Genomic DNA, 19,957 nt, shown 5'->3' on the forward strand with positions numbered 1-19,957 from the left:
TTCAGTTCTCTTTATTGTGAGTTTTACATTTATGTTGCATTTAAAGTGAGCTGGCTTTCTTCCTGTTTCCTGTTCCACCCAAGGAACATCAGTGTCTGACATTGAGTGTTAGATTGATGTCTCTAATATATTTTATTTTATGACTTTATTGAGGGCCCAAGAGCCTCCAGTGTTGTTGGAAGGAAGCCCCTGCACTCAGGTCTTGGCAGCCAGGGAAGGTCTATTGTAAATCACCTCTGTGCGCTTCCCTTTGTGGCACAGATAGCTTTTCTCAAAAGAAAAAAAAAATTGTGCTAAGCAAAGAAACAGTACATTTTAATGAGCATTATTATTGCTGATACGTGAACGACGTGTAGATAAACCATGCTATGTTCCAGGTTTCATCCATGGACGGGGAAATTATTAAGAGATTGGAGGGCATTAAATGATAATGATTTAATGATTAGATGATTAGATAGACTCTATAAAACATTTTATGGAAAACGTAAATGGGAATCCAGAAAGGTAACTTCATAAGCACAAACCATTTTTAAATGTGTAAAAAGTATTTGCAGTCGTGTGTATGTTTCTGTTTATGTAGCTTGAAAAAAAATTGTGACCAGCATTTTGGCATAATATAACCTTCTGTGAGATTTCATAGGATCCTTCCTTTTAATGTTTTATCCCAGCTGCTGCTTTTGGGGTGAAGAGTTATAGTAGTACCGTCTATACCTGGTAAAGGTAATTGCACTTGGTTAGCTTTAGACTGAATTATTTGAATTTATAATGATACGATGTGGCTTTTACTTAATGAGGAATTTTTTTATTTTTATATTTTCTGTTAAAAATAAATAGCCTAAGACCTGTACGCCAAATTTGAAGAAATAGATTTTTAGTTCTAGGCTGTTCTGAACAAATTCTGAATCACTTGTTTGAAGACGCTGGTTTGCGGGTTTGTGGTTCAAGGAGTAGGGTGCCAGCCCCATATACTGGGGGTGGCGGGTTTAAGCCCGGCCCCGGCCAAAACTGGGGAAAAAAGACGTGGGTTTGCTGTGGCAGTATGCAGTTTCTGTTCATGGTAAACAATTCATGTCCTTTATGCTTTGATGGCAGATTTTTCGGACCCTGCCTGATGCCACATTCCCTGAGCCTACCTGCCTGTCAGCATCACCCCCAAACGCTCCACCGAGGCAATCGAAGAGACAGGGCCAGAGGACAAAGAGACCCGTGGCTGTCTACAATCTTTGTCTTGAGCTGGAAGACGGTAAGATGTTAATAACTGTGTTTTTCTGCTTGACAGCATGTTGAGAATATGGCATATCAGATGTCCCCAGGGCAGGCCTCAGTTTTCTATATCTGTGTTTTAATTTTATTTTCCCCTTAAGATTATAATTTTTGAGATTAACAGGGAGTGTGAAGCTTTCTTGTCGGGGAGAAAATGCAAGTTTCACTTTTGTGTTTGTCTTTGTTATGCATGGTTCTATTTTTATTTTTAAAAGACAGCTTAACTTTCTTTTTTGGGAGGCTTGTGTGACCTCCTGTGAGGTTACATAACCTGGAGACAAATGGGAGGGGAACTAAAATTAAAGCAGATCTTTTATGAGAAGAGCTAATGGAGTCTGATGTTAAATGCATCTAGATTACAGGCACTGTTCACCATTACATCGGAGTTCATGGCTTCTGCACTTACTTGTTCTGTTTTTCTGACTTTCTCTTAAGGCAGAGTACTTCATCTGGGGTGTGTGTGGGTGTGTGGCAAATTGACCTGGCTGCTGGGCCAGGCTGAGTGAACCGGGCAGCAGTGGGACTCTTGCAAATGGAAATTCACACATCCATCCAGGCTACTGTGTTCTAGCTATCCGTGACCATGTAGACACTGTTTTCAGGGTTGCCAGATATGTCAGCTTTGAAAGAGCCTAGAAATCTGAATGTTCAGCATTGACCCATACAAAACAAGACTCTGAGCCGTGTACAGGCCACCAGTTGCTCTTTGTAATCAGGTGGTCAGTGGTGTGGGGAATAAGGTGATCCTGGTCTCAAATCCTGCATTCATGTCTGACATTGTGACTCCTGCAGAGAGAACATTCCCTCCATTTGAAGTTAGTTGTCACTTTTCATTATCTTCTAGCCCACTTTTTTTTTTTTTAATTATCTTTCATTTGTCACCCGTTTGAGATACTCAGATTACATTGGTTTGGAAGTGTGAGATTGGTGGCACCCTTACCTCAGTGGGTAGGGCGCCGGCCACCGAGGCTGACAAGTTCAAACCTGCCCCGGGCCAGCTAAAACAACAATGACAACAACAACAACAAAATAGCCGGATGTTGTGGTCGGCACCTGTAGTCCCAACTACTTGGGAGGCTGAGGCAAGAGAATCACTTAAGCCCAAGAGTTTGAGGTTGCTGTGAGCTGTGATGCCACAGCACCCTACCTAGGGCGACAGCTTGAGGCTCTGTCTCAAAAAAAAAAAAAAAAAAAGGGAGTGTGAGATTGACTGTCAGAGGAGAAAGGAGATGAGGATGAGACTATATATAGTTTAAGATGAAGCTCTTAAGCCGCTGCATACACAAACAGCCAGGTGGTTAATACCTGAAGATCCATGCAAGCAAGAATGGCCATCTCCAACTCAATCCAACTCAGAGGAAGACTCCAGGTGCCTCCTGTCGTAACATGGAAGGGCTCGGATGTTCTGGGGTTTGTTTGAGTTGCTCAAGACGTACGTACATACGATCAAGTGTTAGTTTTACAATCAGGTCCTTATTTTTAGAGGAAGGGCTTGAATCATTCAAATTAACCTATAATTTCAGAACTTCCTTTTAGACATTAGCTTCAACTTCTGTTCCCAGTTGACTTTTTAATTCTTTCTCTCGCATTCAGTCTTTCTCAGCGGAGTTGCTAACAAGGAGTAAAATTGACAGGTTTGAATTGCACTTTCTCTTACATCTCACTTGTCCTCTGGTGAAGTGTTAATAAAATAGTGAAATAAGCAAATGTTGGAAAGCAGGACGGGAAAAAGAAATCAGGATGACATAGAGAACCTGAATCGGTTCATTGGCCCTTGAGCAAAATAAAACTGACTCTGTTTCATCAAGGAAACGATCAGAGAGGAGCACCTCTCTTGGTATTCTTAAGAATAAAATCCTAATAATGAGATTTATGCAGCATGTTAATCTTTCGTTTTTTGATCACTTAACGATTATTAATAAACAGGAATCTTCTGTAGAGGGGGTCAGCACATCTCTCATGGGAACACTCGAGATGGTATATAATTCACAGCTACCCTAGTTTTTAGGTGATACAATAATTCTTAAAAATTATTTGATTTTAAGGGGAAAAAAGATGATTGTCAAATACTCAGACCCTTTAGTCTGTTTTTGACTGTTATATGATAGTTTATTCTATATTTTTTATTTTATGGAGTATTTTTAAACTTTACATTTAATCTTGATTGCAGCCTTAACATTTCTTTTTGGAAAGTTGTCAGGAGGAGGAAAATGCATGAGTGTGGTCATGGAGTGATTTTATAATAGTTTATCATTCTTTTTTAAGACACAGGGCCTCGTTCTTGATGCCCAGGCTAGAGTGCAGTCTGTGATCACAGCTCACTGCAGTCTCAAACCTCTGAGCTCAAGTGATCCTCCCGCCTCAGCCTCCTAATTAACCGAGACTGTAGGCTTGTGCCATCACATCCAGCCTTATTTTATCTCAGAGGTCGTAAGATACTCTATAAAGCAATTAAAACTTATGATTCTTCCACCCCCTTCCCGATTATTTTTATTAATAGCTAAGCTTCAGTGAAATTCAAGTTGTAGGAAAAGTAGTGTTAGAACAAAGTAGGGACTATAGTTTGTCACAGGCTTTTATATCTTGTAAATTCTAAAATATTAGGGAATCAGCAAAGAAAAGTGGCAAATACATTTTTTGGACAGAAGCATCCAGGGAAGGAATACCAAAAAATTATTCAAAATTAAAAATTAGCCCTGTGCCGGGAGATGCATGCCTGTTGTCCCAGCTACTCAGGAGGCTGAGACAGGAGAATCACCTGAGCCCAAGAATTTGAGATGCAGTGCGCTATGATTGTGCCCCTGTACTTTAGCTCAGGCAACAGAGTGAGACTCTCCAAAAATAATAATAATAAAAAATAATTATTTATGTTATGGAACGTCACCTTAGCATATTGAAAACTTTACCCTTTCTGTAAAAAAATATATTTTTATCACTAGGACTTTTTTGCTTTAAGTTACCTGTATCTTCTAATTGTCAATACTACTTGAAAGTTTCAACAAGTTTAATTTTGGGGGGGTGTTTTTTCCTTACTGACAGTAATGAAGTTTACCTAGTTTTATAGACGAATTCGATTATTTTTCCAAATTTTCTCGTTTATATGGAATGGATAGCATATTTATATGCAAACATGCCTCCCTTTCTCTTTGTAGTTAGTAAATGTATAAGTTTAATTTGACTTCATAAAACCCAGGACAAATATTTTTAGTTAAAAGTTAAGTGGACTGTCTGCCAAGAGTGGAGGAACTGGATGGGATGACTAGAGATTTTCTTGAGCCCTCTGATTTGGTCATGAATTTGGTATTTGAGTGAAGTGGTTTGTGGTGTGTTATTTCTTGTTCTGCATGGAGTAGACTCTGGAACTATGCAAATGTACCAAACAGCCCATCTTGGAACACATTCGGAATTGGTTTCAATTCAACATCAGGCAGATCAAAAAGTCATTAGCAAAGAGTGAGCAAGCCTGCTAGCGTGAGCCACAGGCTGGAAGCAAAAAACCCCAGCCTGTTTGAAACAGGAGAGAACTCCTCTGCAGCTAGACGTGCTTTTCATTATGTTTTTTTTTTTTTTTTTGTAGAGACAGAGTCTCACTGTACCGCCCTCCGGTAGAGTGCCGTGGCGTCACATGGCTCACAGCAACCTATAACTCTTGGGCTTACGTGATTCTCTTGCCTCAGCCTCCTGAGCAGCTGGGACTACAGGCGCCCGCCACAACACCCGGCTATTTTTTTGTTGCAGTTTGGCCGGGGCTGGGTTTGAACCCGCCACCCTCGGCATATGGGGCTGGCACCCTGGTCACTGAGCCACAGGCGCCGCCCATTATGTTTTATTCAGCCCCACACCCAGTGGAGATATGACTAGTTTAAAGAAACTTAGTATCTCTACGTTGATAAAGAGTTTAAATGGCATTGGCATGTTTCCCTACACTGTGTATACTCATTATCTTTGTAATATGTGTTGAGTGATGTTGAACTTATTTGCAAAAGAATTTGAATGCTGGTTACTTGCTTAAGAATGTTTATTGATGACTAATATGGACTAAAATGGATATGGTATCTGCCAAGTTTTCATAATTAAAGCAGCTAGCAAACCTTTATGAGATTCTCACCTTTTATTATTTTGTAGAAGCCATAGTGTTCATTTTTATGTAGCATTTAATCTCATGAACTTCGAAGCTGAATAGATTTGGCTTAGTTGTGAAAAAGCAAAATATGAGGTAGGCTGATAACTGCTAAAAAGAAGATTAACAATCACAGGTCTGCTTTTATTTCATTCTCAAGTTACCGTCTGTGTTTTTATTTCCTTAGAACTAATAGCACAGTCACTCTGAAAAAGTTAAGCGCATGGTTTCTCTTGCCTACCCTAATTTAGGTCCTTGTTGCCTCTTATATGAGGAGAGGGTGTCATGGTGGCTGTAATTACCCCCGACACAGGGAAATGTCATGAGGCTATACAAGATGAAAGTGATCTTTGTTATTTTTCATTCAAGGCAGAAGAAATTTTAAGCCAAGGTTTAGAGAGTGGGGGAGATGAGGATTTCCATCTGAAGCTCTTTCTTCCTTTCTGCTAGCTCTAATTTTAAACAGAACTAGACATTTCCAGGCCTAGTTTATATGTATCTACTTGTGTAATTAGGTATTCTGTGCCTATCTTCTTTTGTAACATGATATAGCAGCTTACTTACTTAGGCAACTTAAAAAAATATGATTCATAGCGAGTTGCAAACAAAATCCTCTTGTGAGCCAATTGGCAGGGTATAATATCATTTGAGTGTTGGTCTTACTTGGGTATCGTTGGGTTGGCACTTTAACATTTGGATCACGAATGTGCTAACTGCAGCACATTTTGTCGAGCATGTGTTATTGTAGTCCTACAGCGTGGTGGCAACCATGATGCGGATACAGAGCCTTATAAGCAGAAAGTGAAAATATTCACTGCTGTTGAGGGGAACATGGATAAACAATGAAGTAGGATCATCCTTGTATCCTAAGTAGAAACATATCCCGGCCTGGGTCAGTCTCTAAAATCAGAGTAAGACCAGTGAGACATGTACAGACAGATGTCCTTTCAGCCTGAATAATATCAAATTAGAACTTTGAATCATTACCTTACATTTATTTATTTATTTTTTTTTTTTGAGTCAGAGTCTCAAGCTATCACCCTGGGTAGAGTGCTTTGGCATCACAGCTCATAGCAACCTCTAACTCTTAGGTTTAAACAATTCTCTTGCTTCAGCTTCCCAAGTATCTGTGACCACGGGTGCCCACTACAATGCCCGGCTATTTTTTGGTTGTAGTTGTCATTGTTGCTTAGCAGGCCCAGGCCAGGCTCGAACCTGCCACCCTAGGTGTGTGTGGCCGGCATCCTGCCGACTGAGCTACAGGCGCCGCCCATTACCTAACATTTAGACGGCACATGTCCATGAGAGTAGTGATGATGATATAAATTAGCCACCTTAGGTAGGTTGCAAGAATCTTGTTCAGTTTTGAGGCCTGAGCAACAGAGTAGAAAACTGGAAAGCAGGCCCTTGTGAGGCCTTTTAAAATGTAGGTTTTTAATTCTAAAATATACTGGATACTAAAATTGGAATTACACCCTGTATCTATTGAAGAGCTTTTATAAGTTTTATAAGTTCCACATCCTGCCACACATAGTTTCTCCTTTCAAGGAGTCAATTTTCTATTCTCATTCTGTTTGTTATGACAGGGAAATATGAAATAGCTTGATAGTAAGCGCCCAGGGCTGGGCTAGGGGCTGTGGGAGCTCCAAGGTTGCAGTATGTAGGAAAGATTTTATGGCTTCCTTGAGTGGAGCCATTTTGGCAGTTAGGTGGGAAAGGGTTTCAGGTTAGGGGACTAGCTGAGGAACGGTGGCAGCCGAGAGCAGGAGCCAAATGAGGGCAGGAGGAGGCCCACCTGGTGAGAAGGGGGCAGAGTTATGCGGGAGAGGTGGGCCCAAGGAGGGAGATTTGGCCAGAATGCCAAATCCTAGCATTCTGGAGCCCTAGAGTTTGAGGTTGTGGGACTTGTGATCATGGCACTTCCCAGGGAAGACTAGGTAAAGGATGACTGGGTGGCCGTAAGCCCGGGTTGAGGAATAATGTGTTCTGATGCTGTACTCACAGGTACATTGCTTCTGGTCTCTAAATCTATTTTATTAATTGCATTATTATCTGGGTAATGATAATGTCTCCACTGAAGATGGCTGAGAAAGTTAAAGTGGTTAGTATGTTTGGCACAATGCTTGGCACACAGCAAGTGCTCAAATGCCAGGTGCTGGTAAGCAATAGTGTTCTTAAAGCCAGAGAAAGATGGCTTTTGTTTAAAATGGTAAGAGGAAGCATGGAATATTTTTCAGCAAGGGAGAAAAGCTGCAACGTTTTGCAAATAATATTTAAGGAAACTTAATCTGCTAGTGGAAATCTGGAAGGCTCTCGTAGAGGGGTGGTTAAGTAAGCATAGGTTCATGTGGGCTTGAATTAGCACAAGGAAGGGAAAATAAAATGGCTATCTGGGAGAGATGTTCAAGCAAATTATTTGGATTTCTTAACTGACTAGATAGGGATATGAAGGCAGATACTCAAAATGGCTATCATTAGCCACAGTTTAGGCTCATGGGTAAATCTGTCATTATATTCTTGCCTTCATTTTTGCCATGAGTTCCCCCCGGTCCCCCTTACAGTTTAAAAATATTTAGACCATCTTCCCATCAAAAGGAAGGGAAGATGGCATTTTGTCATAGTGTTCAATACATATTTACATATTACATGTAACAGCTTTGGAAAGTAGTTTGGTAAAAAGGTAGTGTAAAATGTATTCATGTAAGTAGTGTGCATGGAAAGTTAGTGTAAAGAGGTAAATAATTACTAAAGTGTTGTATCTTCCCAGAGAAGAAGCAGTCTTTCACACCTGTGAACGAGTTAGAGCTCACGGACAGACATGTATCCACATTCATCCACAGGCTCATCTTAAAGGATGGGACCCCTAACTTCTTGGAAGTCAAGGATGGAAAGCTAGATGCTCTCATCTCAGTTCCCACAAGAGCATCTTTAGAAAGCTCCTTTATGGGCTTGGTGCGGTGGCTCCTATGATCCTAGCATTCTGGAGCCCTAGAGTTTGAGGTTGTGGGACTTGTGATCATGGCCCTCCACCTAGGGCAACAGCGTCTCAAAAAAAGGGAGGGAGGAAGGAAGGCTCCTTTATGAAAGAAAACATGTGTTTGTAAGAGAGTTGTGTTTACCCTGTCCTCTCCACAACGTAGCAGGACACAAAAGACCTCTGGAAAACCATTGTCAGCATAGATTTTCGGTGACATTCTACGGCTGTTGGTGATTCCTTGTAGACCTAATCTGGTCAGCTCGATACAGACTTATGATCAATCCAGGTAGCCATACACAAGTAGATCTTTGTCTTACGTGGCCATCTTTCTTCCCTCCATTTTTATCATCATGTTTTTGCATGACATTTCATGGGTGGGCTCTGGATAATAACTTCAAGATGGCCTCTTGCCATCACCTCAGAGCAATATTACGATTCGTTGAGATGGAATTACTATGTTGTGAAGTCAAATCTAAGATCAGGCTCGAGTCCGTGACAGCATATGTAGACAGATTATTTCTTAACTCTCTTTTACAACAATGAGATCAATGGGTTGGAAAAGGCAGCCAGAAAATTCAGGGCTGTAATTGAGTTGTGGCGTCCCGACAAATCATGCGTGACGCCTCCCTTGGACTGGCGCCTCCCAGAAACCTCCCATGGAGCTCAGCCCCCCTAATGCTAGTGACAAAGCAAAAGGCAACTTCTTCTGTGACTTTCTGTATAATTTCAACTGTGCTTCTGTGTGGGATGAACACTTCCCCCTTTCTCTGGAGGGAGGGGGGAAAAAGCTTATTTAATGCCTTTAAAAAAATACATAGCTGCTTTCTGTGGTGAAAACAAGTTCATGGCAGGTAACTAGAATTTATAAAAGAGAAAAAAATTCTTTAAAGCCTGTCTCCCCATGGAGTGGGCTTTTTTCCTTCGCTTCTGATAGCTTTTATTTTAATTTCTAGTTCTGAATTCAAGCAGCTGTCACTCTCTTTATAGCCCTCTTTGAAACTCTCACAGCGTAGGAGGTAGCTGGGCTGTCTAAGAAACATCTTTTCAAACCAACTGAAGTATTGTTTATCCTGAATGAAATAGAATATTTAAAGCTGTCAAGAGTGGACTGATTTGAAACGTTTTGATTTGAAGCCAGGAAGATGAGCAGAAATCTTGAAGGGAAAGGTATTATCTTGGTGTGGTCAATCCCAAGTGACTTCGATTACTCAGAAAAATCTGTGGACCTAGAGTTACATTTCCACCATATAAGGGCGTTGTGTACAATTAATATAACAAAACAAACTCTTGGTCAGTTCATTTCCACTTACTGAAACCTTACTAGCTGCTGAGGAAAAAGAAACAATATTGAAAACAAAAAAGCGGGAGTCAACTATGGAGGATGTTCCTACTGGTGTTGACCGTGTACTGGCATTGTTGACTGTGTACTGGCGTCGTTGACTGTGTACTGGCATTGACCGTGTACTGGCGTTGACCACGTACTGGCATTGACCGTGTACTGATGTTGACTGTGTACTGGCGTTGTTGACCGTGAGTTGTCTCCATGTGGTTTTTCTTTGCAGTCTGGCTGCCTCTGAATGTTCATTCTGCCTTCCCTGGATTCCTGGAGTAAGGACTCCAGTGTTACCTTTGGATGAAGGGGGAGGGGGGGGGAAGAAGAAAATCTTCAAGCCTATTACCATGAATTTGTGGGTTGGCATTTTGGATCTAATAATCTCCAATCTTAGCAGCATGATTTTTGAGCTTAAAATGTAATTATGGTCATAGTTTTATTTTTCTCTTTGGGTCAGATTAGAAATAATGATGACCTAAGTCTTTTTACTATGTTGGTTATTTTAAAAATATATTCTTTCTCGTCAAACTTTTCATAGTTCAAGTACATGACAAAAAGTTGGGCGAGTAGGGCGCCGGCCCCATATGCCGAGGGTGGTGGGTTCAAACCCAGCCCCGGCCAAACTGCAACAACAAAAAAATTGCTGGGCGTTGTGGCAGGCGCCTGTAGTCCCAGCTGCTCGGGAGGCTGAGGCAAGAGAATCACATAAGCCCAAGAGCTGGAGGTTGCTGTGAGCCATGTGACGCCACGGCACTCTACCCGAGGGTGGTACAGTGAGACTCTGTCTCTACAAAAAAAAAAGTTGGGAGAGTAATAATGGTGAAGTTACATATTACCATATTATATTTCAAATACTCTTCTTAGCAATATTTGTTAAACTTAGGTGATCCTCCGAACAATCCTATGGGTAGTATTATTATCCTTGTTTTATAGAGGCACTGAGAGGATCAATAACTCACCCACATTCTCACAGCTGATCAGTGACAAACGCAGCATTGAATCCAGGCCGTCTGATTCCACAGTCTGAGTTCTCTACCAGTCTGCTGAAGTACTGAACACAAGTGCCATAGGGAACAGCCGTGTCTTCCCTGGAGCCAACAACAGACATTGCTGGTTATCTCGAGTCCTTTCAGAGATATTCTTTGCATTTCCAAGAATATGTCAAGTTATTCTTTTTTAATTTTTAAGAATGATTCTTAGTTTTTTTCATTTAAAGAATAAAAGGTTAGTTTTGTTGTAAGGGAATCAGACCTGTGGGTTTTTTTTTTTTTTTTTTTTTGAGACAGAGTCTCACTTTGTTGTCCTTGGCAGAGTACTGTGGCATCACAGCTCACAGCAACCTCAAACTCTTAGGCTCAAGCGATTCTCTTGCCTCAGCCTCCCAAGTAACTGGGACTATAGGCGCCTGCCACAACGCCCAGCTATTTTTAGAGACAAGGTCTTCCTCTGGCTCAGGCTGGTCTCAAACCTGTGAGTTCAGGTGATCCATCTGCTTTGGCCTCCCAGAGTGCTAGGATTATAGGCGTGAGTCGCCGCTCCTGGATCTGTGGTCTTAACACGGGAGATGAAGGAGAAAGAAGAGCCAAAGATAACTATGGTTCTAAACCTGGGACACAAGACTCATTAACAAGCATCAAATCTCCAGGAGATAATCTGAGGCGTATTTTTATGGTAGTGATTGGGGGTTGGGGGGAATGGTCAATTTTAATTCATTGATATAAAGTACTATAGAAGTATTGTATTATAATTTATGTATCCACTTACCTAATTGAACTGTTATTTGGTCTTGGGTTGGTTGCAGGGAGGATATCTCAGGTATCTGATGCTTTAACAGGTTGTTATAAATTACAAAGTGAATGCAATTGGGAATTTGCTGCCTGAATATGCTGAATTTTACTGCTTATTTTCTTTTTTCTCCTTTCTTCCCTCCACTACTTTTTTATTTAAAAAATTAAATAGTGTATTCCTAGCTTTGAAAAATCAAAAAGTATAAAAAGACACAGGTTAGAAAGACCCCATGCCATCCCATGGACTCAGTTCTTGCACCTGCAAACCGAATCTGTAACCACTGATACTAATAGGTTGAGCCATCTAAAATTGCCCTTGTTAGGTGCAAAGCTAATACCAGTAATTTCAATTTTTTTCCCATGTTGTATGTCAAAAATAGTAAAGGTTCAAGAATTTCATGTAGTTTAACCAGGAGACTGAAATCCTTTCAGAGTTGAGACCAGCAGCGGATTGATTGATCACTATTGTTTGTAAGGTTGTGTGTGCTGTGTGAAATTGTTGTCTGTGTATGTGAAAAATGATTGAAAATTGTCAGCATCATATGGTTTAACCTAGAGTTTCTTACTTATCCTTCTAGAATTCTTTGTGTGCCAAAAAAAATATGCATGTTTTAAGAAAGGAAAATATTGGGTGGTGCCTGTGGCTCAAAGGAGGGGCAGCCTCATATGCCGGAGGTGGCAGGTTCAAACCCAGCCCCAGCCAAAAACTGCCAAAAAAAAAAAAAAGGAAAATATTAAATCCATAATACTAAAAAATACTAAAATCACATTTGACTTCTGCAATTATAAGAGGTGCCTAGGTGACTCGTGACTTTTGAGCCAGACCTGCTGACTTTTGTTATCAGTATATATTGAGCATTACAATTTTAATACATTGTTTTCCTTTCTTAGAATGTGTATACTTTTTTCCATTGGCACATTTTGTATAAACAGATATAAATATAGGTCCTTATTTAGCCCCTTCTGAACCCTAAGCCAGTTCTATACCTTTTTGGTTTTTAAAAATTTTATAGTATACAATATTCTCGTTTCTCTTCAGATGGTATAAATCACTCACTTTTCATAGTATATCTTGTATTGCTTTTCATGTCAGTACAAAGAGAGCTGCACCCTTTTGCTACTGCTGTGTAGTATACTGTGCATTCTACTGTGTGGCTGTACCAATAAGAGGACCTTGTATACCGCAGCCCAGCCAAGCACAGTCAAATAATACAGCTCCCTTACCAAGCACACACAAGCGTTAAGCTTTCCAAGGATGATAAAAATATTTCCTTAGACATAATGTACACAATACGCTTTTGAATGAAAAATGCAAGTTTTAAAACAGAATTTTCAAAATCTCACTTTTAAAGGAAAAACTATGTGAGTAAGTATACTACAAGCATAGAAATAGACACGGAAAAATAATCATTTATGACAGTGGTTATCCTTAGGTGATGATGGCCGATGGTTTTCTTTATATGTACATATCTATATTTCCTACTTTTTCCAATAGTGTATTTACTTGTTACACATACACGTGAGAACACATATATACACACCCTACATGCCTTTATATGTATTTAGATTATAAAAGTTTCAGCTTAAGTCTGAAGAAATAAGTTTATACTTGATGTGCTGAGTATAAGTTTAAGATTCTCAAGTAGAAGGAAGGAGAAGTAAAGCTCTAGAGAGAGTATGGGGTCCCCCTAGCATGAGGTGACACGGAGTGACATACTGGCACCAAATTGAGAACGACCAGCTCTTATTGCTTAATGTTTTCCTGTTATGTTTAATTTTTTTTTTCTCTGAGACAGAGTCTTACTCTGTTATCCTGGGTTAGGGTACAGTGGCGTCATCAGCTCATTGCAACCTCAAACTCCTGGGTTCAAGCATCCTCCTGCCTCCGCCTCCTAAGTCACTAGGCTCCCACCACCATGCCTGGCTAATTCGCCCCCCCGTTTTTGGTAGAGATGGGGGTCTCACTTTTGCTCAGGCTGGTCTTGAATCCTGAGCAGTCCACCTTCCTAATGCCTGAGGGCTGGCATTACAGGTGTGAGCCACCACACCCAGCTCTGTTAGTTTTGATATTAATATATCTTTCACCTTTACGTAAGTCACATTGTCCTGGTATTTCAGGATCACTATTGTGGGAAATAGGCAGCAAAGAGTTCTAGTGAATGGTAGACTCCTCTGTGGTTTAGTCTGGATTTAAATTCCTGTCCTCCTCTTGATGCCTTTTATGATCTCAGCAAATCCACCTTTAAGCCTCACAAGTTCAGGCAATAGAACTTTGGCACGGTTTTTTCCAAAAACAACTGAGTTAATGGTTATAAATCAACCAATAGGTAGTAAATATTCAAGAATTTTAGCTTATGTTTTCTTGAGGGCCTGATGTACAACATGGGAAGGCTTCAAATATACTTTCACATACAGTATACTTTCAAAGAAAATGCAGTTTAGTCTTTTATTTGTGGTGGTTTTTGTCCAGTATAATACCTAGGCTTATTGGTTGCCAGTGTCTTCTACTTGGCAGTTGATAATAATGTTCAGGTGAGAAGAGTTTCTAGGCGAGGAGGACGGGTGCATGCTGAGGAATCTAACAGCCTTCTTGTCTCAGGTGGGCTGGAGTTTATGAGCTAAGCACATTGCTCTAAATTTCCAGAGCTGTCAAAGTGGCAGCCTTCCTCAGAAGTTTATGGAAGACAGTTTGATTCAGTATCTGATTACCTTTTTGGTTCTCAAGTATCATAGTACATGGTTATTACATTTTTTGTTTGTTTATGTAGGCAAAAATTTGAGCCTGTAAATAATGTCCCAGGATTGTGATTAGGATATAAAAATGCCCTGTGCTTTATAGAGTAAAGCAATTTCCTTTGACTGTATTGACATTGTGACTGAATTGGTCTTCCTTGCTTTGTAATTGAATTGCTGCAGACCTCAATTGACCTTTGCGAGAGGCAGAGGTAGCTCCTGGAGTTGGAGTCTCCTGCCTGTTAGCTGCTGTTGTAATGTCATAATGAGGGCCATATTTTTGGTCACATGATGGATGATAACAGCTGATTCTCTGATCAGCTTTTCCTGGCGTCAACTTTTAGAGTATTTTAGCTTTAGCTTTTTTTGGCAAGCATTATGTTTAATATTTTAATTTTGGGGGCAATAGAAAATAAAATCTAGTACATAAATGTATGGTGATTTCCTTGTATCTTTTTGTGCCTTCTTGTCTCCTTTTAATTTATAGTTCAGGAGTTACCTCTTTTGCAGTTTTTTTGGGGGAGGCAGACCTGTATGTGTTTTGTTTCTGGGCCTTTGGGATTGGGGAGCAGGCAGCTATTTCTCTGAGAGTCATGCTTTCCTTTCCTAGACATGATTTCAGATAAATAAATTGTATTCCCCGTAAATAGTTCCTTATTTAGCTACTGACTGTCATTAATCTTAGTAATATATGCGATTTGGCTTCATCATGGTTCTCATTTGGTTTGTCTTGTTTATGAGGGAAAAAGACATGAGAGGAATGGGGTTGTTTGGCCCTGTACCCAGGGTGACATTACTTGAACTTGCAGTGTAGTTGAGAATTGGGGTAACAGTGACTTGAGGAACCTCCCCTTCCACTTAGCAATTATAACCTGCATCTTCCCTTGCTGAGAAACACAATTAGCTTTCTTTCCCTGAAGATCAGTTGACAGCGTTAATTTCTTAACTTCTACCCCATTTTTCCCTAATAACTGTGTAAGATAAAAGGAAGATGTTCTCATCAAAGAATCTGGACTGTTTACAGTAATCATGTAATACCTACCTACTCTACAGACAGTAAAGAAGAATTTCCTTTGAAAGTTGGGTCAGACAGTTTTAAGAAAGATATCCAATACATTTGTAATTTTTAAAAGTTCAATTTTAAAGTCAAACTGTGCATTCCCCATCCTGTCTTTATATTCTGGTTTGTTTAGTCAGGGAACTCTGTGCCTGTGTGTTTTGATTTTCTGGAAATTTAAGGAAATTAAGGAAATTTAATGTAGAAAATCATATAATTTCCTGGGATGGGTTAGTAGATGAAGATAAATGTGTGTTCTAAAAAATCTGAAAACTATCTCAACTTTAATTTTGTCTTGCTTTGGACTATTTCTTTCTATAAATCTTGCCTGTTGGATGCCTCTATTGATAGTGCTTCAGGAAGGAAGTTATTTCGTTCATTTCTTTGACCATTTTAATTCAAGTTGACTAGTGAATGGAAAGCCGTGAGGGGACTGCCTGCCGGTGTTCTTTGGCTGGTTAGGTGTTAATTGGGTCCTGGACCTGACCATGACCCTCCTCGGCCCTGCTGGTCACAGGTGGCTCTGCTGTGCCCCCGGCGTTCTATATGTGGACTGTAGTAGCTTCTAGTTAGACAAGGTCCTAGAACGCCATGATGTTCTGGTCAGGCCAAGCACGAGACAGGGTGTTCTTCTGTGTTTGGGGCATGATCTTTTCTTATTTCCCTCGGTCTTTCTGTAAGTTTGGGTATCTGGCTGCCCCAGTTTCTGAAAGCCAGTAATTACTGGAGTGCTAATGCTAAGGAAAAGATGCAAAATCAAAATATTGGGAAAAAACCATCGTCCTTCCTACTGTTCTGGAAGTCCTACTCTTTGATTCAGAGTTGGAAGTCTTGACAATTTCACCGTCTATGGTAATTTTCACCCAGTAGTCTGAAAGCAAGCAGATATTATGACATACTTCCAAGACTTGGATGTGGCTGTGAACGAGGACGAGGCTGTGAACGACCAGAACATCCTTGGATGCCACTAAAAGCAGAATTCCATACCAGACAGGTCATTGTTCTAATTCAGTACGACGGTTCTAAAGTGCCTCATTCTTATGAGTGAAGTGAAATATTTTGATCATTAACCACATTTTAGGAAACAGTACTGTCTACTGTCCCCTACTCTTCCTAGGCAACAGATCATTAAAGAATGATCTAAAGCTCTACCCTTTGACCTTTATCAATCTCAGAATTCAGTTGTTGGTTCCTGTTGTGTCTCTTCTGTTGGCTAATGCTTCTCACAGGCTTCTGGACAGATTTACCTTTATTTACACAGGTTGCCTTCATATTTGTTGTTCAGCATTAGGTTTTTTTTTTTTTGTAGAGACAGAGTCTCACTGTACCGCCCTCGGGTAGAGTGCCGTGGCGTCACACGGCTCACAGCAACCTCTAACTCTTGGGCTTACGCGATTCTCTTGCCTCAGCCTCCCGAGCAGCTGGGACTACAGGCGCCCGCCACAATGCCCGGCTATTTTTTTTGTTGCAGTTTGGCCGGGGCTGGGTTTGAACCCGCCACCCTCTGCACATGGGGCCGGTGCCCTACTCACTGAGCCACAGGCGCCACCAGCATTAGGTTTTATTTACATTGTCACATCCAACAGCATTTTGAACTGAGGGAGGGAAAACCTAAGTTTTGTAATATTTTTGTTTATACTAGTCAGGGTGGCATTAGGCACTAGTTTTTTTGTTGTTTTTTTTTGAGACAGAGTCTCACTATGTCACCTTCTTTAGAGTTCTTGTAGCACTGTAGCATCACAGCTCACGAAACCTCAAACTCTTGGGCTTAAGCGATTCTCTTGGCTCAGCCTCCCAGTAGCTAGGACTACAGGTGCCCACCACAATGCTTGGCTATTTTTTTTTTTTTTTTTTTTTTTTTTTTCAGTTTTTGGCTGGAGCTGGATTTGAACCTGCCACCTCTGGCATATGGGGCTGGTGCCCTACTCCTTTGAGCCACAGGCACTGCCCAAATGGCTATTTTTTATTTGTTGTTGTTGTCATAGTTGTTTAGCAGGCCCTGGCCGGGTTCAAACCCACCATCCCCGGTGCACGTAGCCAGCACCCTAACCTCTGAGCTATGGGTGCCGAGCCTAGGCATTCATTTTTTGACATGATAAAATGTAGCAAGTTAGACTTTATTTTAGCAAAATGGAAATTATTCTAGAATGTATGTGAAATGAGTTTGGTAGTTCTCTTCCTCATACCAAACATGACTCTCCTTTTTAATGCTCTGTAGCTTCTGGGTAGACTTAGGAGGGAAGGTCACTGTGGTTAGGAGATTTTATTGATGTCACACCTGCCACCTGGTGGAAACTGGGGCATGACTATCTCCAGCTTAGTTGAAAGGTTAGTTTTAAACAGACTTATGTAAGTTAGTCAAACAAAGCTCTCTTCCCATTGCAGCATTTCATAGTCCCCTCCCCATTCAGGCTCTTCCCATCAACTGTATTCCCAGAGCTGTTAGTCTGTCTGCCATGGTGACTTTTCCCCAACTGTGTTGATTCTTAAGGATTTATTTTTCCCTTCTCCACCTGCTGAGCCGTCTGTATGGATGTTAAGTTGGGCAGTTGGTTCTTCAGTCCTTCTTGGGTACATCATAGTTCAAGCAGAAACATCAGTTGGACAAAGAAGCTGTTGAAATATGTTAAGCAAGAGATTCTAGGTTGTTAGTAGGTGATCCTGTTTAAAACATAGAACTTGCAGGATGACAGGAGGAGGAATTCAGGCCCAAGTTCAGCAGGCCAGAGGTGCATGTGAATCAGAGTGGTTGTGCTCACCCCCTGCTGGTGGAAGAGTCCACCTATTTTTTTTTTTTTTTTGTTAAAGTCACCCTTAAAAGTAAAATAGATGATGTTTAGCCTTGAGCTGTATTTCTCTGTAGAATGAGCTTTTAACATTTTCTCATTGATTTTTACTGTGTTTTGGAGATTTTTTTTCTCAGCAAGTCTTACATACCAGTAGATAAAAATAAATGTTAAGGGCGGCGCCTGTGGCTCAAAACAGGGCGCTAGCTGGTTCAAACCCAGCCCTGGCCAAAAACTGCAAAAAAGAAAAAAAAATTGTTAAGAATATTAGCTTTCCACTTTCTGGAGTAGGTATGTATATTAATTATAGTATCGAAGTTGAATTAGTACATGAAAATAAAGATATGAAATGTATTTCAGTAAATTCTACTTTCATAGTCAACTTTACGTTTACTGAATTTAATTTGAATAGTTCAGCAGTCATGACTGTCCTTTAACTATCAACATTTAGGAAAAAATATTTGTTTAAATGGGACATTAAAATGTTTTGAAAGTTTCTTGTTTTATAATAAATATTTTAAAGCTATAAATTATATTTATTTTTTTGCTGTTTTATAATTTTCATATGAAATGGGTTTTTATTATTGAGTTCTACATATTTCTGAATTTCCATTATGATTTTCTTTTTAACCATATTTAGTCTACCAATGTATGGAAATTATAAGACTGTCCTTTTGTTTATTCTGCTAGTTATTTCCCAATATTTGCCAAGAGAATTTGTATAATATTCTTCCTTTGGAAGACTTCATAGTCTTCAAAAATATTTTGTATCTTCTTGAAAAAAATGTATATCTCTGTTTGAGTTGTATGCATGTGAAATATATGAGCTTTAAATTGTTGATTATAGATTTTTGGTTTTTGCCTACTTGATATCGATGTCTGAGAAGAGTGTTAAAATCTCCAACTACCATTGTTGATTTTTCTATTTTTCCTTATAAAATTCTGTCATGTTGCTTAAAGCTATATTGATAGGTGGTTGTATTTTTGTTCAATCATCTTGTCTGTTTATCAGTATAAAATTATTATCCTGTGGTTCATTAAGATCATTTCCTTTCTTTTTTATATTTGCCTTGAATATCCATCTTTTATTCCTTTTTTCCCCCAGCCTTTCTTTGTCTTCTTGTTTTAAGCATGCTTCTTTTAGTCAACATATTGTTGGGTTTAAAAATGTATTTGGAGAGTCACTGTCTTTTAGTTGGTGAGTTTCATCCATTTATATATTGAAATTACCATTATATTAGAATTTTTGTTTTATATTTTTCATTTAATAAATTTTGGTACTTTACCCCTTCTTTCCTGCTTTCTTTTTAAAAAAGCAAATGTCTTTCTGCTGCTTCCTGTGATATATATCCTGTTTTTCGTTTCTAAAATGGTTGCCTTTATTTCGAAACTTTTAGTCTTATTTACGTGTAGATTTCTCAAATTCTGTGTCTGCCCCATAAGACAAATAAGTTAATGGATTCTCAACTCCCTCTGGCCTACCCACTCCCACTATGTGATATTTTCTATAATTTGAGTTCTGGATTATTGATACTATGTATATTTTTTTCCTTTTGTCTTAAATTTTCTTTTCTGAGACAATAATAGACATTATCAAGTTAGTTGAATATTCTATATTACTTCTTTTATTTAAATATTTGAAGAATTTCCTTAGAGTGTTATCAGAATCATTCTTTATGTGACCAAACTTTGGGGATTTTTATGTGTGAGGATATACGCAGGTTATGTTTCTGACAAAGGTTTATAACCAGAATCCACAGAGAACTCAAATTTATTAATAAGAAAAGAGCAAGTAATCCTATTTTATTGTGGGCAAGGGACTTGAACAGAAGCTTCTCTGAAGAAGATAGGTACATGGCCTACAGACACATGAAAAAAATGCTCATCGTCTTTAATCATCA

General features: G+C 39.7%; 1 protein-coding gene across 4 annotated transcripts in view; it reads left to right on the forward strand.

Moving 5' to 3' along the window:
• The window catches only part of ARHGAP10 (Rho GTPase activating protein 10), a 346,448-nt gene that overhangs the window by 287,292 nt on the left and 39,199 nt on the right, over window positions 1–19,957 (forward strand). For all 4 annotated transcript variants that reach the window (XM_053582345.1, XM_053582335.1, XM_053582326.1 and 1 more), the window contains one exon: window positions 1,093–1,243. In XM_053582345.1, the coding sequence (XP_053438320.1) occupies window positions 1,093–1,243 (151 nt within the window). The remainder of the gene's footprint in view (window positions 1–1,092; window positions 1,244–19,957) is intronic.

The sequence above is a fragment of the Nycticebus coucang genome, chromosome 1 (genome assembly GCF_027406575.1).
Source record: "Nycticebus coucang isolate mNycCou1 chromosome 1, mNycCou1.pri, whole genome shotgun sequence".
Taxonomy (NCBI): domain Eukaryota; kingdom Metazoa; phylum Chordata; class Mammalia; order Primates; family Lorisidae; genus Nycticebus; species Nycticebus coucang.